General features: G+C 54.0%; 11 protein-coding genes across 11 annotated transcripts; 7 read left to right on the top strand and 4 right to left on the bottom strand.

The window, feature by feature from the left end:
- The first annotated feature begins 11 nt into the window (after positions 1-11).
- Positions 12-2953, top strand: F5Z01DRAFT_165940 (putative C6 transcription factor). The gene is made up of 4 exons (XM_046257849.1): positions 12-651; positions 710-743; positions 797-1279; positions 1327-2953. The coding sequence occupies exons 1-4, from the start codon at positions 101-103 to the stop codon at positions 2716-2718; spliced, it is 2460 nt and encodes an 819-aa protein (XP_046117306.1). The 5' UTR covers positions 12-100; the 3' UTR covers positions 2719-2953.
- Positions 2954-3468: 515 nt separating this feature from the next.
- On the bottom strand, positions 3469-4758 carry F5Z01DRAFT_165947 (S-adenosyl-L-methionine-dependent methyltransferase). Its single transcript, XM_046257850.1, has 4 exons — positions 4501-4758; positions 4257-4447; positions 3979-4192; positions 3469-3924 (listed from the first exon to the last, which is right to left on the bottom strand). The coding sequence occupies exons 1-4, from the start codon at positions 4641-4643 to the stop codon at positions 3477-3479; spliced, it is 996 nt and encodes a 331-aa protein (XP_046117307.1). The 5' UTR covers positions 4644-4758; the 3' UTR covers positions 3469-3476.
- Positions 4759-5567: 809 nt separating this feature from the next.
- On the top strand, positions 5568-9030 carry F5Z01DRAFT_658679 (putative sna41 protein). Its single transcript, XM_046263710.1, has 3 exons — positions 5568-6713; positions 6761-7830; positions 7879-9030. The coding sequence occupies exons 1-3, from the start codon at positions 5931-5933 to the stop codon at positions 8612-8614; spliced, it is 2589 nt and encodes an 862-aa protein (XP_046117308.1). The 5' UTR covers positions 5568-5930; the 3' UTR covers positions 8615-9030.
- A 204-nt stretch (positions 9031-9234) lies between these two features.
- F5Z01DRAFT_658682 (uncharacterized protein) lies at positions 9235-10726 on the top strand. The gene is made up of 3 exons (XM_046263711.1): positions 9235-9706; positions 9762-10289; positions 10344-10726. The coding sequence occupies exons 1-3, from the start codon at positions 9629-9631 to the stop codon at positions 10533-10535; spliced, it is 798 nt and encodes a 265-aa protein (XP_046117309.1). The 5' UTR covers positions 9235-9628; the 3' UTR covers positions 10536-10726.
- Positions 10727-10896: 170 nt separating this feature from the next.
- Positions 10897-11244, top strand: F5Z01DRAFT_658684 (uncharacterized protein). Its single transcript, XM_046263712.1, has one exon. It carries the CDS (start codon positions 10928-10930, stop codon positions 11174-11176), a length of 249 nt encoding a protein of 82 aa, XP_046117310.1. The 5' UTR covers positions 10897-10927; the 3' UTR covers positions 11177-11244.
- A 528-nt stretch (positions 11245-11772) lies between these two features.
- F5Z01DRAFT_675294 (uncharacterized protein) lies at positions 11773-13695 on the top strand (the record flags this gene model as incomplete). The annotated part of the gene is made up of 2 exons (XM_046265133.1): positions 11773-11799; positions 11851-13695. 2 exons carry the CDS (start codon positions 11773-11775, stop codon positions 13693-13695), a joined length of 1872 nt encoding a protein of 623 aa, XP_046117311.1.
- An 89-nt stretch (positions 13696-13784) lies between these two features.
- Positions 13785-14787, bottom strand: F5Z01DRAFT_166033 (uncharacterized protein). Its single transcript, XM_046257851.1, has 2 exons — positions 14072-14787; positions 13785-14017 (listed from the first exon to the last, which is right to left on the bottom strand). The coding sequence occupies exons 1-2, from the start codon at positions 14656-14658 to the stop codon at positions 13840-13842; spliced, it is 765 nt and encodes a 254-aa protein (XP_046117312.1). The 5' UTR covers positions 14659-14787; the 3' UTR covers positions 13785-13839.
- A 617-nt stretch (positions 14788-15404) lies between these two features.
- F5Z01DRAFT_751341 (uncharacterized protein) lies at positions 15405-16922 on the top strand. The gene is made up of 2 exons (XM_046267043.1): positions 15405-15831; positions 15891-16922. Exons 1-2 carry the CDS (start codon positions 15552-15554, stop codon positions 16844-16846), a joined length of 1236 nt encoding a protein of 411 aa, XP_046117313.1. The 5' UTR covers positions 15405-15551; the 3' UTR covers positions 16847-16922.
- A 173-nt stretch (positions 16923-17095) lies between these two features.
- Positions 17096-18498, bottom strand: F5Z01DRAFT_624086 (chaperonin 10-like protein; the record flags this gene model as incomplete). The annotated part of the gene is made up of 3 exons (XM_046261357.1): positions 17096-17879; positions 17930-18300; positions 18379-18498. 3 exons carry the CDS (start codon positions 18496-18498, stop codon positions 17096-17098), a joined length of 1275 nt encoding a protein of 424 aa, XP_046117314.1.
- A 325-nt stretch (positions 18499-18823) lies between these two features.
- F5Z01DRAFT_637643 (uncharacterized protein) lies at positions 18824-19684 on the top strand (the record flags this gene model as incomplete). Its single annotated transcript, XM_046262302.1, has 1 exon — positions 18824-19684. One exon carries the CDS (start codon positions 18824-18826, stop codon positions 19682-19684), a length of 861 nt encoding a protein of 286 aa, XP_046117315.1.
- Positions 19685-21058: 1374 nt separating this feature from the next.
- On the bottom strand, positions 21059-22964 carry F5Z01DRAFT_624153 (vacuolar protein sorting-associated protein vps17; the record flags this gene model as incomplete). Its single annotated transcript, XM_046261359.1, has 3 exons — positions 21059-21924; positions 21978-22431; positions 22482-22964. 3 exons carry the CDS (start codon positions 22962-22964, stop codon positions 21059-21061), a joined length of 1803 nt encoding a protein of 600 aa, XP_046117316.1.
- Between the last annotated feature and the right edge of the window lie 299 nt (positions 22965-23263).

Here is a 23263-nt window from a genome sequence, read left to right on the forward strand (position 1 = left end):
TGACCTTTGGCCAAGCCGGTGGTGCTCTGTCGTTATGGTTGATCCGATTTGACTAATAGGTTCTTTATAGATTGCCAAACCATCCAAGCTCCTTGCAATCATGCCTATGCCCGGCATACCTCAAGGCGGGCCCGGGCCCATGGTGCCCCAAGGCTCGGCCCCAGACCATCCCCAGCAGCATCTACAGCATACAGGCAATCAACAGCAAACGCAGGCCCAGTACTCAAATTACCCTCAACACCAGCAAAGCCAAACTCAGCAGCAGCCAAACCCACAGCAGCCTTTTGACCCAGCAGCCATGAAACTTACCAGGGGCACTAGCTGTGTGTTGTGTCAACAACGCAAGGTGCGTTGTGATAAGAACAAGCCATGTGCGAATTGCGTCAAAGCACAAGTCGAGTGTCGAGTGGTGCCTCCACAGCCGCCTCGGCGTCGAAAGAAACGGCTGCAGGAAAAGGATCTGATCGACAGACTCAAGAAGTACGAGGGGATGTTAAGTGAACATGGGGTGCGGTTCGAACCCATCGGCCAGGACCTGCGTTCCGACGGACCCCAAGGCGACGACGTAGAGGATCTGGAGAGCGACTTTCACGAGCTCAAGGCCTCTCCACACCCAAGCATGTCACCGTCAGCTGCATCCACCGGGGAAAAGTGAGATTCATCAAGAGGACCTAGCACTAGATGGCATGACTGACGCAGCAGCACCCAGACCATCAAGTTCAATCTTCGCACTACACAAAGAGGTACTAAACATCCTCTTAGCCCACCAGAAATCTACGCTGACAAGTATCAAAAGTTTCGGGCTAGCGAGAAAATGATACAAGACTCGTCTGACGAGGAAGTCCAAGGTTCAACGATCCATCGAGCCTTTGACAAGCTCTTTAGCAACGAAGATGGGTTCCCTTTTATTGTTGGCGGCTCTTTTATATCCGTCACAAAAGCTCATCCTAACCCTATCCAAATTTTCCAGCTGTGGCAAATCTACATTGATAATATCAACTCACTGCTCAAGATAACCCATGTACCGACAATACAGCCACAGATCCTCCAAGCGGCGTCGAATCTCGAGACTGCTCCCAAGAACATCGAGTCGTTGATGTTTGGAATCTACCTCATGGCGATCACGTCCATGGAGGAGCGGGATGTTCAGAACATGTTCAACGAGCCAAAGCCGGACGTACTCAAAAAGTATTTGACTACAGCACAACAGGCACTTGTAAACGCAAGCTTCATGCGCGTCGACGATTTGCTCTGTTTACAGGCCTTTGTGCTCTACTTGGTGTGTATCACTTGTGCTTGGCGTTGCAAGGTGCTAATGACGGATAGTTCACTGTCCGCTGGTTTGTCGACCCCCGGCAAATCTTCTGTATGATTGGAATGGCTGTCCGTATGGCGCAACGCATGGGACTTCATCGTGACCCGGGAGGTTACGGACTTCCACCCTTTGAAGTTGAGCAAAGACGACGCTTGTGGTGGACCATCGTTGGCTACGACAGACGCATTGGAGAGATAACTGGCTCAACAGTGACTGCCCTGTCGAGCGGCGGTGACTGCAAAATGCCACTGAACGTCAACGATAGCGATCTCCATGTCGATGGGAAAGACATGCCAAATCCGCACACGGGGCCAACCGAGATGATCTTTGCCTTGGCTCGCATCGAAATGTCCATGGCTGTGGCGAGCAACAGCAACCGCGACAGTCAGAAGATCAACAGCCCGGAGCCCAAGGCTAGCCCGGCCAAGGGGGACCCCAAGCCAAGTGCTGGCCCAACCATACGTCTTGCAATTCCCGACTCGCCGACGTACACCCTGGATGGCTTTTGCGCACATATGGAGGGAACTTATCTCTCGCAGTGTGACTCAAAGATACCCCTTCACTTTTTCACCATCACAATGACACGGCAAGCTCTGTGCAAGATGCGCGTCGTCAATTTTCTGGTGCGTATGCATAACGCCGAAGCTATGCCACTGAAGGGGGTCGAGAGGGAGGACCTCTTCCTGCAAGCTACGCAAATGATCGAGTACGACAATGTCGTACAGTCGTCTGACAGCCTCATTCCCTTCAAGTGGTACTCGCGACACCACTTCCCATTCCCCGCGTACATGTTCCTTGTACAAGAGCTGCGCACTCGGGTGCTGGGTCCAATGGTGGAACGAGCATGGGATGCCATCGCCGCCAACTACGACCTCAGGGGCCTTTTGAACAATTTCCACAACCCCATGCATATGGCATTCAAGAACACGTTCATAAAAGCTTGGGATGCCCATGCCGCAGCACTCAGCTCGCAAGGGAAGCACGCGCCTGTTCCTCGGTTCATTGTCGTCCTGCAAGAGCGCGCCGAGCAAAGTCGCCAGGAGCGGGCTGACAAGCAATCTCCCGTGGACCAGTCCCCTGGGAATAGTCTGGCCGGAATCGGACCAGCGTCGAACGTTGGCTCTGAGAAGATGACCATGACTCCCCCAGGCATGCCAAGAGTTGGAGGACCTATGCCTCCCATGGGCAGGCCCGGCCCTCCAGACGATGACCGTGACATGGACTGGTCACACATGGTGCAAGGCTTTCAAGATCCTCAGCCACCACAGTTTAACCAATTTGGTGGGTTTGGCGGTTTTGGTCCACCCCTAGGTGGTGGTGGAGGCGGCCCTATGCCTGGCATGGGACCACCACATATGGGGGCAGCCCCAGGACCAGGTGGTCCTCGCATGTATTGCTCGTAAGTGCGGAACCCAGCAGTGTTGCCTGCCAATCTGCGAGGAAGACTTCCAATGTGTCGCAGCGGCGATGTTCTCGGATCAAGTACACGTCGGATCTCGAGTTCCATGTTTTAAAGATATACGTGGGTGTTGTTGCATATATAGTTGTATATATTATCATGGTCCATTTCGCCTTCAGGTTGTTGATTCTTTGCGGCGTGAGTATGCGAGCATCGGGTCTATGATGTAGTAGCCAGTAGTAGAAACGATTGCTATCCTCCTGGTACCGCTCTCTGCATAGGCGTTGATGGTTGACGAGCGCTGCTGGCACGCCCTTGAAATAACGCCTCCTCAGAGCATTTGGACACCAGAGATCCGACTTGGAACAGCGATTGTGCACGTGCCATGTGTGCCTGGAACCAACGACGGGGTCACCACCGTCACTGTGTGCCACCGCCTGATGTCGGTGCTCTGGATTGCAGATACCGCAGCATGGCGCTGGTCGTTGGTCGTACCCTTGTTACCATGTTCGAGGTGTGGCACACGACCACTCGGGGAGCCAGACCGTCGGTTCACCCACCTTTGTCAACGCAAGACTTGCACGCGGGACCTTGCGGTTCGAGATCGTGGCTTTTTTCTCCCCTTTCTCGGTCGACACGTGCATTGTATCCAGAATGAAACGCGTACTCTTTCGAGATTCGTCGCCTTGGTTGAGTCGGCCTTGATGGCTCCCGGAATAGGGGGCCGACGTCGTCGATCAAGGTAGGCAGGCGGCTTACATCTCAGCTAGGCTTCTGCGCCCACACACTAACGCCCGCAATGTAGGCATGTATAGCTGGGTCATTGGCCGCATCTGACAAATCTTGGGCCAAGGCGGTGGCTTTCTCTTCAGATATGCCCAGCATGGCAGGGCGGTCGAGGAGCGTGGTGGCCATGTCCTGGGCGATGATTTGGTTGAACATGCCCATCTCGCGTAATCGCTTGTCGTTTGGCCAGCGTCCAAAGGGTACTTCCCTTCGGCGAAGCTGAATGTTGCCAAACCCTGCATCCTTAAGTAGCTGGGGAATGTTGCGGCTCGTGTCGAGATTCCATCCAAACCTATCTGCAAAAGATCCCGCGAACAGGGCGAAAAATCTGTTCATTGGATGGTCTGGTCCCACGGTGTCATCCTTTGAGAACGCTTCGGATATTACTTCATGACACTCAATCCAACCACCTGGTCGCAAATTTCTGGCAAGCTCGTTAGACGATGATGACTTTGGGTGATGGACAGGGACTCCCTACTGGAATGCTCGGAATACTATCAGTTGGGGACATCGGACAGTTTGTAGTAGAGATCTGATGAAGAATAGGTCTGCGTCTCTGTGTATGTTCGCCCATTGTCGCTGCTCGTCTTCTAGATCCTCAACGCAGAATTGGAGGTTTGGCGGCGTCCAAAGCGGCTGCGTGGGAGCCAGATCGACGCCTATTACGTGGGCACTAGGATACTTCTCGGCCACTGTATCATGTTCAGTCTGAGTTGGTGGAGAGTCGCGCAGATGCGTGTGTCGGGGAAACCATACCATCCTGAGCCCAGAAGCCGGCGCCTGTGCCAAGGTCGACGACTTTTTGAGGAGGGTTTTCAAGGGGCGAAACATGGAGGTTGCCGTGCAGTATATAGTCGATGTGAAACTGGTGCTTTATGCCTTCGCGCATTTGTTCCATGTCATCATTTGGTAGTCCATAGCGATCATGCAGAAGCGCCTGATATCGCCTCTTTCAAGATAAGCCTCATGGAATAGTCAACAAGACTTATTGTGTACTGACCTTCCCTGCTCAAATTTGAAGAACTGTTTTGTGGACGTGAGTGAGGTGAATTGGGAAAGCTCATTCTCCTCTTCGTAATCTGAGGTTGAAGTGTGAATGGGACTCGCCATATCTGCGTCCAGTGAGCCCGGCGGTGAAGCCATGACTTTCAGCAACCACTTCGACAAAGGGCCTACAGGGATTCGAAGTTGGGCTGTAGTTGTGAGTTTTGAGATGCAAAGAGCATGTTGTATGCTTCTTCACAGGGAATGTGACGAGACGCCAAAAGCCTATCGAGGAGAGTGATCGTCGTCGACTCGTATTTGTGCCTCGCGGGCGTACCCCAACTCAAGTGCAAGAATTCGACGTAAGTATAACTTGTGGCGGCAGACGGATGGATGTAGAAATAATTAGAGTTTACTGGTGGAGATGCTTTGGGGGGAGATGGAGGGATCCAGGCGACTGGGCACATCACCCTCAGCTTCGAGTCTTCGACGTCTTCTGGTCTCCATCATTGGACTCGGGTACGGGCGTGATGATATCCGAGTGGGTCTTGGTGAAAGCTACGATGCAACCAACGGTCGGAAGACTTCAGGCGGAAAAGCCAGCCACAGTCGGCTTGAGGAAGCTAAGCAGACAGCCAAAGAGGTGTAGTTGGTGACGAAAGTGTTGCGATGGTAGCCATCGCCACATTGAATACTCACGCTTGAACGTACCATGCCTTGCGTACCTTCTCATTCAGCGGCTGCAGCAATAATCATTTAATAGGTAACTGTCTGCAGTGCATGCATGACTCGTTGCAATCGTCGAAAAGCAGCTTTTTTGTCCTCAGGTGGGGGTTGCCAACTTGCCATGCTCGCGTGGTGGCTACAACATGAAGCTCTCTGCCCAAGAAAGCCGATGTAGATCTTTGATGCTCCTTGAGCACAGCGCATGCGTCACGCAGATAAATTTCGAATACTAATAGAACTTGAAGCCTTTATAATTTTCCAGTGCCCTGAAAGTTGAGTTGCGCCAATGGATGACGTTGTGGGAGCAATTAAGTGCCCCTTCCTAATCGGGAAACCGTCCAGGGCAGGCGCGTCGAGCAGCAACCCGCGGCGCGTCTCGACTCTCGAGACACTACCGGACCTAACAAGACAGGTCCTACCATAGGTACCTTACCAACTCGCGTAAACTGCCTACACGGTCCGCCTTGTCGTCAGTCTGCTTTTTCAACACAGCCTGCTTCATCTTGCATCTTTTCGGATTGACATTTCACTATAACTATTCCGCATATCTAAGCGTTGCCGTTGCAATACGACTTTAGCTCCCGTCGAGTTGCTACCCTGCGACGCGATCTCACGCGTCCCATCCACATCGCTTTCCAACAGCCTCCGAAACTGCATTCGTCCTCCGCTCATGCATCAGGTGCCTAGGCTCGAACCACGCGTGATCAGAGGCTTCTAGCCATGTATCTCCCACGTTCTCTCATATCCAAGCTCTACATCCACCTCCAGAAAACGCGCCATCCCCTCTCCCCGCCGGTACTCATACTCGTCACGCTCGACCCCGACGCTCTCTGCGCCTGCCGAATCCTCACGAGACTCCTGAAACATGACTATATTCCGCACAAGATTCACCCGGTGGTGGGACTCAGCGGGTTGGCACAAGCTGGACAAGACCTGGTGGCCCCAATGATGGAGTCCCAGGGCGGCAGCGGCGGCCTTGTCGTCTGCCTGGGGGTGGGAGGAATGGTCGATCTCGGGGAAGTGCTTGGTCTCGAGAATGAAGGCGACGACAGTCCGTACAGCGGGGTCGAGGTTTGGGTCATCGACGCGCGAAGGCCTTGGAATTTGGGCAACGTCTTTGGTGGCTTCCCGCTGGAGGTTGCCGCTGAGCCCTCGAGTTCATATCAGTCCCGAATACCTGCTGGGGTGGATGGGGGCGAAATTGGAAGGTCTTATAAGCCCGGCAGAGGTGGGATAATCGTCTTTGACGATGGCGACATTGAAGACGACCTCGAGGCCGAGCGCAACGCGTACAAAGCACTACTGGACATGCCTGATATCGACGACGACGGCGACGACATTGACTCCGAAGACGACACTGAAGATGGTGCCGGCGATGAAGAAGATGAGGTGCAAGAAGCCACCCGGGCTGGGCAAAAGCGGAAGAGTTGGTCAGATAGCCACGACGATGGCATGTCCGATGATGACGATGATAGGCCGACACAAAGACGCAGGAGTAATATGGTATGTCAGCCACGCCGCAAACAAAGACAGGATCTAACAGCCACTAGTCAAGCCCCATCGCAGGCTCACCGCGACGTCCTCAACACAGAGGGCTATTGTCATTGCGGGAACCCAATACTGGGCTATCTAGTGATCCTGTCGAACCACCATCAGGAGCGCAGTCTGGTCCTGCATCTTCAGCCGGGGCTCTAAGACGACGCTTGTTACGTATGCGCCGAGAGAACCAAGCGATTATCGCGCGATACTACTCGGCGGGTTCGTCGTACTCGGAGCCACTGTCGTCGATGCTTTATTCCCTTGCCTCAGAGCTTGGACGGGAGGACAATGACCTCTTATGGCTTGCCATTGTTGGCGTGACTTCCATGGAGCTGTATGGTCGATCTTCAGCTGGAGTGGCAGCACCTGTCCATGTCACGAACAAGAACAGACCCAGCGGATGGATGGGTGTCCGTGGGGCACGGATCCGCCAGCTTCTGCGCGACGAAGTGAGGCGACTCAACCCCCCAGAGATCGCCAATGGACGTGTGGCTTCCGAGAACACTGGTGTCATTCCCACAACTGCCAAGAGCCCAGAAGACACCAGCATCAGGCTATCACCCGAGCCGCGATTTCTCCTTATTCGCCATTGGAGCCTTTACGACAGCATGCTACACTCCCCATATCTGTTCTCCAGACTGAAGACATGGAGCGAAAAAGGCATCAAGCGCTTGCACAAGCTTCTAGCTAAAATGGGCGTCAGTCTCGCTCAATGCAAGCAAAGCTACACACACATGGACCTAGTGCTGAAGAAGGAGCTACGAGCTAAGTTGCTTGAATACGGCGTCCTATACAATCTCGATGAGATGGTACCCTCGGTTGGCACAGATGGTAGTGACCGAGGAGGCGCCAAGGATGGCTGGGGCTTTGTGAGAAGCTGGGGCTGGCGTGCGACCTTGAGTGCTGAGGATGTAGGTGTGGTAATCGGTGCATTACTCGAAGTTGGCAAACATGCTACTGGAACAGAGGCTATCGTAACGTCCAGCCACAGGGACCGGGACAACGAGGAGGGCTTTGACTACACCTCGCAGGGTGACGAGTGGATCAGTCGGTTCTGGGAAGCCTACGACGCCTTGGAGGAGTAAGTCATCCCGCACCCCTGAATGCTCAGACACTAACGACCCCCCAGCATCGATGCGCTCAAGGCTGGCCTACCCACTGCTCAACACCTTCACCGTGCAATTTACCGTACAGGCACGTCACTCATCAACAAGAAGCAGATCAAGCCCCTCAGAGCATTCCGCATGTGCGTGGTAAAAGATGGTCCGGATGTGTCTTTGTTCAACCATCCCGCAGCCTTGACCAAATTGTCGCTCTGGATTGGTGAGGCATTGGCTGAGCAGGAACGAGAAATTCACGGGAAGCTCTCGCACGGCGGTCGGGGAACCCCACTCGTTGTTGCGAGCTTAGATGAGAAGCGAGGGACATATGTTGTCGTGGGAACGGGTGGCGGTGGTGGCCCTGATAACCTCTTCCTGGACCGAGAAGCGTCGAAGAAGCGCAAGGAAGCAAGAGATGCAAAGGCCAAGGCCAAGGAGGAAGCACGGCAAGCCAAGGAGAAAGTCAAAGCGGAGAAGCGTGCCGCCAAGAAGCAAGCCGGGGAGGACAACGATGATGAAGACCTGGAGACCGAATCGGAGGCTTCTGACATGGATTCAGAAGATGAATCGGACTTGGAGGAGGATGGGAACGAAAACAAGAAAGGATTTGGTCGCAACAACTTTGGGCGAGCATTCCAAGAGGTCGTCGCAGAGACGAGTGCCCGAGTACGCATCGACAGCTTTGACAATTGTGTCGTCGAAGTAAGGAAAGAGGATCTTGTGGGGTTTCTTGAATGTCTGAGCGGGAAGCCTGTCATTGAATAAGGGAAAGGGAACGGGAAAGGACAGACGTTTCACGGCGCAAGTGGCAAGCTTGCAGGGTATCTAGGCGTCTGTGTTGGAACACATGGGGCGTGAGGAGCGGCGCGAGACGTGAGACGATGCATTTTAACGAGATCATGTATAGAGACGACTGTTTCGACGTGGGCTAACAACGATGTGGTTCATCTGTGTTGATCACCCACTTTGCATCTCAGCTTCCTGGGCTTCTGTTGCTCGCCAACTACCGCAAGTTCTCGACAAAGTCGCTAATGTTGTTGATGTCCAAAATTTAGCCTTCTCTGGTTTAGTGTCATGCATCTATGCCATCTCCTAGAGTGTGGTAATGTCTCAAGATCGGCGCTGCTCCACACACCCCGGACGGTTAAAGAGGTACGTATTGGCTATCAGGTATACGGGAGTATTGTACGTTAGTGAGTTAGTGTAGTGTTCTGTAACAAACAGACCGGTACGTCGAGCGTCGGCTAATTCTGGTGTGTGCTTATGTACTACGTAATTAAACAACTGCTATTGGTGATAATCCCGGATGTTTAGAGTGGGTCTGAGGCATTACCACACTCTAGGAGATGCAAAGGTACAGACCTTACTATAGCCCTATGCACTATGCAGAACGCAGACTTTGAGGATCCATGCAGTCCAATAGCGACTGATCGATTAGCACCACTTCTAACAGGGATCCAAGCCAGCCAAGATATGTAGACCAATCTCACGAATCTATTTCCTACGCCGCAGCGGCTCGTTTCTCACGTCAGCGCTACTTAAGCAGTGACACAGGACTAGCAGACCAAAGCAGAAGGATGACCGGCATTTCCATACATCTCTAACAGAGATAGGCTGGTGGCAACTTGGGGGCAGGATGGGGGCTTGGCCATTTCAAGATCTCAAGTTTACACAAAGAGGCAGCCCTCCCCCCAAGACAAGATCACCACAGCCTTCAACTATATCCCTTTTCTCCTAACTAAGTTAGAACCCGCCCGAATCGGCCGGTGTTCGACAACCATGGCAACCGAAACCACACCCAAAGTTTGGGCTGACGGACCCTACCAGCTAATCACTGCGGACAAGAGTCGCCCAGAGGTAAGCTGACGAGGCCAGAGCGCATTCCCTTTCAGTGCACTGAAGCAACATGCAGCCCGATGGGACGCAGAGCGCCGCCAAATTCATGGCTGCAGAGATGACAATTGTCCACAATTGCATCCTGCGCGGTGTCAATGCCATCTACAATCAGGCCGTCAACGTGGCAAACAAAGGCACCAAGAAGGACAAACTTGATTTTGTGAACTTTACAGCGCAGTGGGGTGACATGATCCATGAGCACCACGGAATGGAGGAGTCCACGCTTTTCCCCCAGATCGAACAGATGACAGGGGTTCCGGGTCTGATGGCCGCCAACGTCCATGAACATGAGCAGTTCCATTCTGGCCTGTCTGCGCTCAATGCGTACCTCGACAAGGTCAAAGGCGAGGCGGAGGAACTGGACGGTGTCAAGGTGCGGGAGCTCGTGGACGCCTTCATGCCCGTGCTCAGGGATCACCTCGACAACGAGATCGACACCCTGCTGGGGTTGGCAGAGTACGAAGACAAACATGACTGGAAGAAGTGGTTCGAGAACATTAGCGCTGGGATTATCAAGGCTGTATTCTCCGATTCTACTCTCAGAGTGAGTTGTCCATTGCCGGCGCGGATGGACGAGCGAGCTGACGAGAACAAACAGAATGATATCTTCCCCCTGACCTTGGTGCTCCACGACAAGAAATTTGAGCAAGGCGTGTTCAAGACCTTTCCACCCATGCCTTGGGTCCTCCATGTGGCAGTGCGGTGGTTGTTTATGAACACCCGCAAGGATTGGTGGCGGTTTGCACCTTGCGACTTTTACTCCATGCCAAAGGAGTTGCCCTTTGTTTGAGCGTGGACGCTTGGTGTGGCGGTTTCCGTCGTGATTGATATTATATTGGCATTTCTCGCTAGTTCTGATGAGTACAGCGTCGTGTGCGTTCATTGAGTTAGTTTGGGAGTTCTTTGTTTGGTTTGTTCACTGATACCGACAATGCTGAGTCAAAATACAAAGGAGGACGACTTATTCTCACCATAAAACAGCGTGTTCAAAGCTGGAATTTAAAATCCTTGGTCTATTCTTTCAAACGGAACTGAGATCAGAATATTTCGCCCGAAAACGTCGTATATCTATACCCAAGAAAGATGTGTACAGGAGTCACGACGACGATGGCCTGTGGTCATGCCACTACGTTCTATCGGACCAAACGCCTGCCAAACCGCAATGACTGTGACAAGTCAAAAATGGAGAACAGGCTCATTAATGATACCTGCGCAGACTGTGACCCAGAAGTGCGCAGAAAGATCCTCAGGGAGGAGTATGAGGCGAAGCACGCCATCCTGATGGAACGCTATCGGCAGGCAAAGAAGGACGGGGACGTGAATTTGATGCAAGACTTGGAGACTAGGATACAAAACCTTGTTGTCGTTACGAGATCTCGCAACTTTGAAATCAGTCCAGTAAGAGGCGGCATGGATGTACTTTGGAATTGACGGAATGCGAGCAGTATAAGTGGTGTCACAGGATTGCTTCACAGTGTAGCGCGACGCAACTTGCGAGCAATCAGCTCATAAGATTTTCAGGCCCTATAGAAACATATCACAGATCGTTCCTACACATATTTTATTGAAGCGGAAATAGATCTTGGAAGCGGAGCCTGGGTTTGGTGTTGAGCCTTGGCACGCAGGATATCGAGTTAGCGTTTTGGCCTAGTTCACATAATGATCGCTAACAGAGCTGCTCGCTGCCCCACCCGCTGTAGCCTAATTAACTGGAGGTGGATTCCCCCCTTCTCCTTCACCACCGTCGTTCAGCTCAGACACATTTTACCATAGCAATATTCACGATCCCGCTTTGGCTACAATCTGTTAGAGTAGTGTCCTGTTGGTCCTCTTGTCGGAGTAACGATCGTCGGTGCTGCCTAATAAAGGCAGGCCTCCCAGTTCCAGCTCAGGCGCATCTATTCCATTGCACTTATAAATGAACCCCCAGCACCCGGTTTTAAAAAACAACCATTTCCCACCATATGATAGCCCTCACGAGCTGGATATCAAAGTTGAAGAAATCCGTCACACCAAACATGGACAACATGTCTACCTCTGATAACCAGACCAGGGTAAAGCACCCCTTTCTCAGTACATCTATGTCTATGCTGACTTCCTCACAGATCCCAGGCTTAGGTCTGCCGGTAAACTTCCTACCTGGCTCTGATTCGAGGTTTCCCGTCTTGAGTTACGATCGTGACTATTCGTGGAAAGCATATACTCTGACTCATCGCGAGATCGCCATGCTGCAGGTTATGGAGGAGCTCACCAACAAGCCCGACTGGTGGCTCAAAGTCCGCGAGCCTACCATTGCAGACAAATGGAAGAAGGAGGCCATTGCGCTGGGCCAGAGTGGCGACTGGACTTTGAAGCTTGCTCCTGAAGGGTTCACGCAAAACATGGCGGACGCTGTCATTGTTGAGCTGCAGCGAAAGGCCGACTTTTACGAGGAAGCCGGCTTCGTCCCAGTCTTGGACTACTCTCTTTGCGTGATCAAGTCTGACAAGATCCTCAAGGATGATCCGGACTTGGTGAAAGACCTCAAAACGGCTGTTTCACGACTGGAAAATGTTCCTGATGACAAGAAGGACTGGCATCCCCGAAGCGACAACAAGGTGCTCGACCTGGTGCATCCGTCGCTGTACCCCTTGGCCTACGGCAAAACAAGAGTTTTGAAAGACAAGCGCATTGATCTGGCGAACGCATTGGAATTTTGCGGGGCGGGCGAAGTCATTGCCGCTCAAGATATCCCGGCTCGTTCGGCGGTTTGGGCACCATTCTTCTCGTTCAAGTACCAGTGGTTGCCATGCGATGTCAAGCTTGAGAACGGCAGGGCCGAAATCGTGAGCTACATCAACAACCTACACCCGTTCGACCACGCGGACATGTACCCGGTGATCGAAAAGTTCATCGAAAATTCACTTCCAGCATGGGATCTGTGTTACCGCTGGCCTGAACACTACGAGCACAAGCGCATCGATTGCACAAGCGCAGTCGCAGATTGTACGACGGAGGAACTCTGCAGTGAAGGATGCGAACGTTCCAATAGGCCGCTTGAGGAGGGAGAGAACCCCCGTGAGCAAGAGCGGTATGTGGGTTCAGAACAGGAGAGGAAAGACAAGATCTGGTACAATACCACTCACCCGTTGGAGTTGCCGGAACCAGATCCGGAGAAAGTTCCCTTCGATCTCAAGGCTTCTGAGGATGTGAACAAGGACAAGTTCTTTGCAGACCTTTCCAACGACGATGAGGAGAAGGACAGCCGCAACGGTACTTGGGAGAAGGGCGCGTCGCGTATACAAGTCATTGTCAAGCTCGCCAACATCCACTTGACCCCTGACTCGCCATCGTATCCGGGAGGCACGTGGCACACAGAGGGCCAGCTGAACGAGCACATCTGCGCGACAGCCCTCTTCTACTACGACAGCGACAACATTACCGATTGCCGCTTGGATTTCCGTACCATGGCCGATAAAGAAGATCTCATGATGGAACTAGACCACGAGCAAGATGATCACTACAGCATCGAGCGCGCCTTTGCTATCGATGCTCGGGGCGACTTACTCCAAAACATTGGCTCCGTGCTCACACGCCCCGACCGAGCACTGTTCTTCCCCAACTTGTACCAGCATCACGTCTCTCCCTTTGAGCTTGTCGACAAGACCAGACCGGGCCACAGAAAGATCCTCGCCTTATTCCTGGTCGACCCACAGATCCCCATCATCTCTACGGCCAATGTGCCACCACAGCAACGAGACTGGTGGGCGCGCCAGGTTGACCTCAAGGATACGCAAATAGCTAGGCTACCTCAGGAGGTGCGCGATATGGTCTTTAGCCCCGAGGCCACGCCGGTGGGCCTGGAGGAGGCCAAGGTCATTCGGGAAGAGTTGATGGATGAGCGAACAGTGCTGCAGGAAGGTGTTAACGAGCAGTTGTCACATTCGTCCTGGAATTTCTGTGAGCACTAGAGTGTTTCAATTACGGATAGATAATATTTCAGAGGATTTTGCGGGACATAGGGATGAGATCGCAACGCCAATCCAGGTATTTCCTTTTCCTTCCTCAAATTGTCTCTTCTCAACTCTGCGACCCTGTAGACCACTCCAAGACGCCTAGTAGTCAAAATTGGGGCCGTAGCATTCGTCCAAGTTATCAATATGCATGGAAATTCGTCGTCCAGCGGTGTTTTCCGCCGCATGCGCGGGTGGATGGTTGCCATGCTCGCCCAGAAACGGCCATATGTATGCATTGTGGTGTTCATCGAGTCGGGGCGGTTGCGAAAGGGGATATCTGAGCCCAGGGTTCAGCGATCAAGAGAACATATATCAAGATGGTGACACTTACGCTTCGGACATAGAGTTGCATGGCAGACGCATATAGGGTAATGAATGGTACATTGGCGGAATTGTCGTAGAAGACTTCCTGGGGTAGTCCACGGTCCGGATCTGCTCTGGCGCAATCATCTGGCGCCCCTCAGGGAAAGCTGGCTCTGCAAATGAAGGATGGCTGTGACGAAAGTATGAAGCCGGGTCCAAGGCGTCAGGCATCGGCGAATCAGATGCTGGCTCGTGTGGAAGCAAATCCGCATCTGTCGTTTGCGTGTGGAACATCCGACAGAAGTCCAATTCCTCAGTGCCCGTCGCCAAAGGCGATATCTCTGAAGGGACCTCGAACGACTTGGGCGACACAGGCGGAGACATGATGCACACTGCCGGGCGGTTCCAACCGATCTCGCGGAAGGCGATGCCCCCTTTGTGTCGTTGCCAGACTTGCTCATAAGGTCCTTCATTTTGATAGAATGAAGAGGAAACATAATCAGCTACGTCCTGGTCGCAAGACATCTTGTGCTTCTTGGAGTTGTCGGGCTGGCTGGTGTCAGAGTCGGAGCTCATGTGTCGTTTACGTTCAGTACCCAGGCCAAAAGTAGTCATGACGTGAAGGACTGAGCTATTTGCGAATTAAAGGATTTAGATGAGGATCTTCGGGTGCTTGGATTATCTTCCATCCGAAGGGAGCGATGTGGGAAGTGGTAGGGATTTCTGACAAGATGAGCGAAGGGGGGTTGGCGGGACTTGCTTCATATTGGAAGGGAAATCACGACTTTGCGGATACATTGACAATTACCACTAGCATATTGAAAAGAGACCCATCTCTCTTTGTTTTCGTCTTTGTACCTGAAGCTCGCCTGAAGCTTCAAGGTTCAAGCAGAAGCAGACAAAGGCAGGCCTATACATGCGGCTCAACGAGCGGGGCTTGCATGTCTGCTTCAAAGAAGCAAAGTGCGGCGTGCTTCTAGAATGATGCAAGCACTGTAGAAACAGAGCGTTTGCCAGAAGCGTTGTCCTCAACAGGCAACGAAACCACGATTGATTGGAGAAGAGTGCATTGACCGATGTTTTGGGGCATCGACACCAATAAGATTGTATCTCTTCACCGCCCATGGCCCCAGTACGTCATTGACTGGGTGTTAAATCACTGAAGAACACGATTGATTGAGGCGTGTGATAAATGATGTGTCGGAGTAATTTGATATGCCTAAGATTGAGCTCAGCAAACGCCCAACCAGAAAAAGGGGCGTCTCATTGTTGACTGATTAGTCATCTGAATGTGGTTCTAGCGTCTTCTCCACTCCTTACTCCGGCGTCACGGTCACGGTGCAGACTCCACACGCGGGGCAGCCTGAGCTGAGCGCCCCCAAACGTTCATCATCCATCTCCAACGCACGAACAAATCGCCTTCCTTGACATAGCTGTCATCTTCATGTTTGATATACCGCCACTCCACTTATGATATCTACCTAGGAAATCACGACGGAGTAGCGAAGATGACGTCCCATGGCGCTGTGCCTGGCCAGGTAACCAACCCTCTCGTCTCACAGGCCGGTAGCTCGGAGCTCCAGGTTGTCCTGCACCCGCTCGTCCTCCTTACGATTTCCGACTACATCTCGCGACACACACTACGGGGGAAGACACATCCTATAGTCGGTGGCGTCCTCGGCCAGCAGAATGGCCGCGAGATTACCATTGAGCACGCCTTCGAGGTAAAGATGGAGGAGGGGAACAACATGGTAGCGGTAGGGTGGTTCGCAAAACGATTAGAGCAGAGTAAGACCTCACACTCCCAAACATTCTGTCTTAAGCGCGCCGCTGATCCTTTCCAATAGTGAAGCTCGTGCACAAAGACCGCCAGCTCGACCTCGTCGGCTGGTTCACCTTACTGCCCTCTTCTGGCCCCGACGAGTCTATACTCCCCGCCCACCGCTTCTTCCTCGCCAACTACAACGAATCCGCTATCCTCCTCGCCTTCCATCCTGATCAGGTTCTCAACCATTCTGCGGGCGGCAAGCTACCCCTCACAATCTACGAATCCAATCTCGAAGTCGAAGGCAGCAAGCCGACCAATGACGAGGACAAGCGCATGGATGATGGGGAGTCAGGTCTGCAGTTGCGGTTCCGAGAACTGCCCTACTCGGTCGAGACGGAGGAGACGGAGATGATTGGGATGAACTATGTCGCGTCCGGGAGCGCAAATGCTGCGGCGGTCACAAGCAAAGAGAAAGAGCCCGCGCGGTCGGTTGAGAGCAATGGCAAGGGGAAACGTCGTCTCGTAGAGAGTGAGGAACCCGAGACTCAGGCCGAGGAAGGGAAACAAGCCGCAGAAGACACACTGAGCAAGGAAGAGGAGGAGATGGTGGCAGCACTAACAACAAAGGCCAACGCGATCAAGATGCTGCAGTCGCGCATCGATCTAATGACAGCCTACCTGGAACGTCTGCCGCCCGCTTTCAAGAACGGCAATAGCAACCCAGGCGACGAGGACGCAGATATGGATTCAGACAACACAGTGCCCTCGCTCACAGTCCTGCGCCAGATCCAGGCTCTGGTATCGCGGCTCGACTTGATCATTCCCTCGGATAAGGAAGCCTTTGACAAGGAGATTCTACAAGAAACAAACGATGTGCAGCTGGTCCAACTGCTCAACACCATCATGCAGAGCACTGAAAAGGCGCGCGAGGTGGGCAAGACGTTCGGTATCGTGCAGCAGGGCAAGCTACGGAGCCACCAGCAAGGACACGACCCCTCGGCGGGGATGAGTTCCGTCATGGATATGTTGACTTGAGAAAATCATGATGGGTACTTTTGTTTTGCTGCCACATGAGCTGGGCGTTTGGAAGGGCACTTTTACGAACTTAGATGCGGAGGCAACATCATCTCGGCATTATTATTATAACCACCGTCTTCTAGACCATGCCCTCGCAACGGTGTGGAATCTACTACAATCATGAAGCCCAACCAGACCGTGACCCGAACGCCGAAACACGCGCAGAACACCGGCGAGTCTACCATTTATGGCGACTCTTGCCATTTATTATGCCTCGATGACAACCTTGAGCACCAAGTTTCCATCATCATCCGATGTTCGGCTTGCGAGCTCGAAGGCACCTTGTGCCTTGTCCAGCCCTTTGAAGCGGTGGGTGACCATGTCATCAAGATTAGGAAACGACCCAGCAGCGCCTCTCTTTTGTGAGCAGAGCATACGGATGCCAGTCGCGTACGTGTTGGCGTACCGGAAGATGCCAAGAATGTCGATTTCGCGGAGATGGGCCACCGAAAGAGGCAGCGTCTGGATCGGCGTCCCCATGCCGACCATGATCACCTTGCCGCCCGGCTTCGTGGCATAGAGACTGGTGTGCATGGACACCTCCTTCCCGGTGCATTCGAATGTGACGTCGAACCCATCCTCATCCTCGTCGAGGATGAACTCGTCCGCGGGATGCGAGGCGGCAAAGATCTCGGCTGCGGCTGACTTTGCGCCATCGAACTGGCTCGCGGTTGAAAAGACGCTCGACGGGGTGAGTGAGCCTGACCCGGGCGTCGACGCGCCAGAGCCAAAACTTCTATTGATTACGTAGCCATGAGTGGCAAAGCCCTTTGCGATGGCGTAGTTGACTCGTCCAGCGTCGATATCTGTAATGGTCACTGCTGTGCAGCCGGATTGACGGGCCATGGCCGCTGTCAATAAGCCCACCGTGCCAGCGCCAATGACCAGAGCCGTCGAACCAGGGACGGGCTGCGCACGGTTCATGGCGTGAATAGCTACCGAAAGAGGCTCCAGGAGGGCAGCAGCATCATACGAGATGTGGTCAGGTAGTCTGGACAGATCAGTCCCAGACCCAAAGTGCTTTGAAGCAACGTGACTCACTTGTGGCACCAGACAGCCGGGTGGTTGATTCTCTCCTGCAGAGTTCCCTGGTAATGGGGATAGCTCTTGGCGCTGCTCCTGAATCGTAGCTTCTTGCACAAGTTGTAACGTCCTTTGCGGCAGATGCCGCATTGCCCACAGGCGACACCGACCTCTAGTGCCACCCTATCTCCGATCCGAAAGCCATCGACCTGAGGCCCAATGGCGACGACTTCGCCTGCAGACTCATGCCCAAGAGACAGGGGATGGCAAGCACATAGGTCGCCGTTGGCGAATTTCTTATAGTAGGACACATCGGATCCGCAAATGCCGGTCTTTCTGACTGCAATCTGGAGCTCGCCAGACCCGGGGGCTTCGATGGTCTTCGTCTCCTAGGAGTTGGTTAGCATGAAGGGTTGGGCGACCCGACGTGGGGGTTCGTCGTGTTGAGTCTTGAGAGGCTAACGTACAAGCCTAAGATCGCGCGGCCCGTGCAGTACGGATGCATAAATAGAAGAAGACTTTGCCGAACTGGTATACGATGAGAGCCGCATTGGCGTGTCTTCTTCGCCAGTGGCTGCCGGGGCCATTGTTTGGCGGATGACGCGCAGAGCGTGGGATGAGAGTGGGATGCTTGGCCAACTAACTGCCTATTGGGGAGGGCGTCGTGAGTGGGATTGGCCAGGGCGTGGTGCTTTCTGACTGACTGTGCGCGTATAGAGGCTTGAATTGGGGGGCGCGAGCAAGCTTGCAATGTATCTATATAGTCGTTCTGGATCTTGCTGGCCAACGCGAGGGTGTTTGGTCCGTCCGTCTTCAGGTTGTTGGCAAGAGGGCGAGATAGAAAGCGCTCGCGCACGCCCTTAAGTACGCGAGCCGGAGGTCCGTCTGTCTCGCCGGCTCTTGCTGAGCGCAATGCCGTCATGGCACAAGGAGGGACGACAAAGGAGAAGACAACCGCTCCAAAGGAGGCAAAGAGCGTCGCCGGGGTCTGCAAGCATCTCGCGAGAGGACCGAGGCCACAAACACAAGCATGGCCCAGTCACGAAACGCACGCTTATCGTGGCCAAGGCCACTGGCAGCATGTCTCTGCATTTCCATGACAAAACGCAATCTCGGGGACGGGCTACGACCAGCAGTTTCATCGATCCAGCGCACTGCGATAGACATTGTCCGGGCATGCATTTAGCCCTGCCGACGGAGGATGTGGCCACCATTGACCGAATCGGAGTCTGTTTCAGAGCACCTTTCCACCAGTATTGGCTGTACTTTGTTGGAGAAGCACCCCGGGGAACGAGGATGATGCAGCAGACCGCGCGCCGGCAAAATTGGGTGGGAGGCGAGCTACCTTGTGGACGCGAATTGTTGGTAGGGGTCTCGTCGAGAACGATATCGAGCCATGCGAAAACGTGCTCGGCCGCTGGCACAATCCAGGACGTGCGTGCTGTCTCGACTAGGCAGGCCAGGCCAGGACACTGGCTGAACGGATACTCGTCTCGTCAGCCGGCCTGGCGCAGCAAGCATGGCGGTCTGCACGAGCGAGGTCTATCCTTGCATGTGAAATCATGTCGCGAAGAACACATACGGCGAGGTCAACAGCAACAACAGCAACTGAGGCAGGGACAGGATAGCGTGCTTTGTGCCGCCATCGCCGGCGCTCAATGGGTGGAAGCGCCACCTGACACTGGTATACGAGAGGTGTTGCACAGCTGTCGAAGCTCTCATGCAAAAGACTGGTTGATTCACCCGTTGCCTATATCGTCAGTCTATCCATAGTGACAGGGCGGAGAAAATGTGACGAGCATGATAGCGTCCCAAAGCAGGCGGTCCGCTTTTGGCGGGCACCAACTTGCGTCCGTCCGTCTGACGCGCGCGCTGCTTGCTTGATAATTATTGATAGTGTTCAATTCTCTGACCGCTCATTGTCGGCTGCAAGTGGCCGTCTACAGTGCCGGCACGGCTGTCCTTATCTCCAGAGTCTAATCGATGCTGCACTGCAATGCACTGCACTGCAGCTAGACTTGCCGTGAATCATGTAAGGTATGTGTATCCGTAATAGAGAGAGACATGCTCATGCTGCCATTCAGATGCAGCCGTGCGGCCGCGAAGGCGCGCAGCTCGCGCCATAGCATGCTCAAGGTTGGACAGGGGTGCCCTTGTTTAGTCCAGGTTCCAGAATGCGCGCGTCGTGGCATGCGGGGGGACCACACCAATGGCCCAGCCATGTTCTGCCCGGTTTGGGGACCGAATCTGGAGCCCCATCATGGCTTGCCTCTCGCGTTGCTCGGTGCTTGTACGGAGAAATGGTGTGGTGAACTTGTGATAAGCTTCTCACATGCCAATGAGGGAAACAACCGGAGCGGTTGCCCCAGGCACTGATTGAGGCCTGAGGGTGTCCAGAGCCTGCCGTTGGTGGCACCAAACATTGACGGAGGGTGGTCCGGTATTGGAGGGAATGGAGAAGATGCAATGTACGATTGACATTTGTATGGATACTTATTGTTGCTGCTGATGTTTTTGTCAAAGATCATCAACTCGAGTTGCATGTGGGTGGGTTGCTTTGAATGTGGCTCGGCAATATCTGTGGCTCAAGTGGAAGCTTCAGCCACTTGCTTGCCTTCCGTTCGAGTGCAATCAGGAAGAGCTGGTCACTCGAGGCCGAAAGCAACGGTTTGTGAGGTTCGTGGACATACTCCCGGATATTAGAGGACAGCGTGGGACAATGGAGACGTGGGCCGCCTTCACAAGCACAGTTATCTATCTTGAATGATAGCCATGTTCCACAATGCACTTCCACCAATGTATGCATCGTGCTTGATTTATCCGCACCAGAACGACCCCGAAGCTTCTGTGTGACAAGGTCTTGGCCACTACCTGAGTGTAGGAACGGCGCAGATATCAATCCTCTTCTCGATCCCGGATGTTTTGCTGCGAAGCGTAGCATTAGAGTAGGCGTATTCTTGGCGACAATGGACACCTTCCGGCCTCAGATAGAGACTACAGAGTACAGACCCAGAAAGGCCACAACGGGCGCAAGATGAGTCAAGACAGAATGTCGTGAATTGGTATGGCTATCATAGGAAATTCAGTACACGGGACCAACGTACTCAACTACTCCCCCGCCCCAGAAAGCGGCATGCCTTGCACTCCTCAGAACGTGCTCGTGGCTAACCGACTAGCCGCGTTCCTGGCATCCACGCGATCGTCGTCGTCCTCATCCTTGGGTCCCACAGCTCCACTGGAGCCCAGGCGGCCGGAGCTGACTTCGGCGCCTTCTTCGCCATCGCCTTCCTCAGGCAGCTGGCCCATGAAGCTGCTGGAGACAGTGCGACTGTTGGCATCAGAGCGTCGGGGAACACCGCTCCAGGAGTCACCCTTTGGTCCCTGGCTCGCAGCCAAGCTCGAGCGGCGTATTGCAGGGTGCGCCTCTCGCCCTAGACGGCTGAGGCCACCGGATGCATCGATGCCGCGAATGTCGGGACGGACACTCTCGAGGAGAGCAAGCGTTCGGCGCTCAGCCTCAATCTCTCGGAGCACATACTCGCGAATGCTCATGCGCAAGTCCGTGGCGGTGCGGCTGAACCACTTGCGGCGCTCTTGAACGAGGTTCTGCGTGACGTTGTGGGTCTTGTTGTACAGATAAGTCTCGTTGTTGCGAGCCTCATCCAGAGCAGCGATAGCCTCGTCGACCTTTTCCCGGCGTACACTGGACTGGGCTTTGAGTCGATCGGCAGCATTGAGTTTGCTGCGGGTGGCCTCCTGAGCTTGGATAAACTCCCGCATCAAGATTTGACGGTTGGTCAACGTCTCCTTCACAATAAATGCATCCTGGGAGTGATACTGAAAGGGGTCTCCGATGGTTGTAGCTTCGGCCGTCGCCTGTGCAGCGTGATAGTCGCCCATAGTCTGGACCACCTTGCCGAGTTTGCGGTACGCGTTCGCCAGTCCTGGGTGCGGCTCTTGGACATGCATGGTCCCGAGCTTGACACCATACTCCGATTCTGTAAGGCCGAGCCCTGCATTCTACGTCAGTCTTTCACTGCTCAGCCGTTTGGCTAGTGCTACTTACCGCGTCTCGCCTTGACCATCTTATCCACCTTGTGTCCGGCGTCCATCGACCCCAAGTAGAACAGCTTGACCGTCGGTCGGGCTTCCGCGAGTTCGGGGGTATCATCGGGAGGGGGCGCAAACTGCTTCAGGATCTTTCGACGCACGCCAGTCGCTGGCTGCTTCATTTTCACAAGCGGGCTGTAGCCGAAGTCGCTCTCCACGAAAAGGATCATCTCATCATCCTTCATCAGTACCTCGCTGCTGCAGACATAATTGAACCACCTCTGCATCAGGGCTTTGACTCGTGTTTCGTCCTCATCGGTGCCTGCACCAGCTGACGTGACCGGTGGAGGCACAGCAGGCACGAGAGCTTCAGGGTTGGCCCCAACAAGGTGCTCTCCTAGCTTCACAAACTCGGAGTGAAGTCGTCGTACATCGCGATACTGAGTCGTTCGGAATCGCGGCAAGTTAGTCTGTATGAGCAATTAGCAGCGGACCAACGAGGAGGCACATGGGTCCATACGTGTATATCGAATCGCAGGATAGGGTCCTTCTTTCCCGTGCGCTCGAGACCTGTGACTTTGGCCTGTAGTTTGTATTGCGGCTTCGGGGGGCGTCGCGACTCCTCGGTCTGCCCAGGCTGCTCGTGTTGTTGTCCCTGACCTGCAACCTCCGGCGCACCAGGCCCCGAAGGCTGCTCGGACTGCGGCTCGGTCGCCTCACCGCTCACTGGGACGCTCTGCGTTTCCGACTCCTCGCGGTCACCATCAGTGCCGGTGGTGCTCGTTTCCGTGCCAGAGCGTTGAAACCCCTCGGTTAAGGACGGATCCTGCGAAAACCCATTGGAGGTCTGTGTGTTGATGCGGAATGGGGGAGGTTCGACGCCGGTGGTATCGATATTCCCAAACCCGGGTCGATTATGCTGAGGCGATGCGGTGGGCGAATTGCCCCAAGGCGAGGCTCCAGTCGGATCCTCGACTTCGTGGATAGATGCGCTGTAGTCCATGGTGCGAGCTGCGGAGGGTAAGGACGGGTGTAGAGACCGATGTCGGGACCGTGCAAGAGGAGAGTCTCTGATGTATCTCAAGCGACATTCATGACTCTGGCGATTCAGATCGTGTGGAGCGCTCGCCGGGGCGAATCTGGTGTTGGGAGTTGTTGGCTAGCTCGCAGCAGGCACGGTCGTAATGGAAGGTCGCTGACGCAAGTCCAGTCGCTCTTGGGCAGCTCAGCCCAGCCCAGTCTCCGCATTCTACAGCTGCTCTGGATTGGTCAATCTGCCGTAGCCTTCCCGCGTGGATTAAG

This window comes from Emericellopsis atlantica, assembly GCF_019669845.1.
Source record: "Emericellopsis atlantica unplaced genomic scaffold F5Z01scaffold_17, whole genome shotgun sequence".
Classification (NCBI taxonomy): Eukaryota; Fungi; Ascomycota; class Sordariomycetes; order Hypocreales; family Bionectriaceae; genus Emericellopsis; species Emericellopsis atlantica.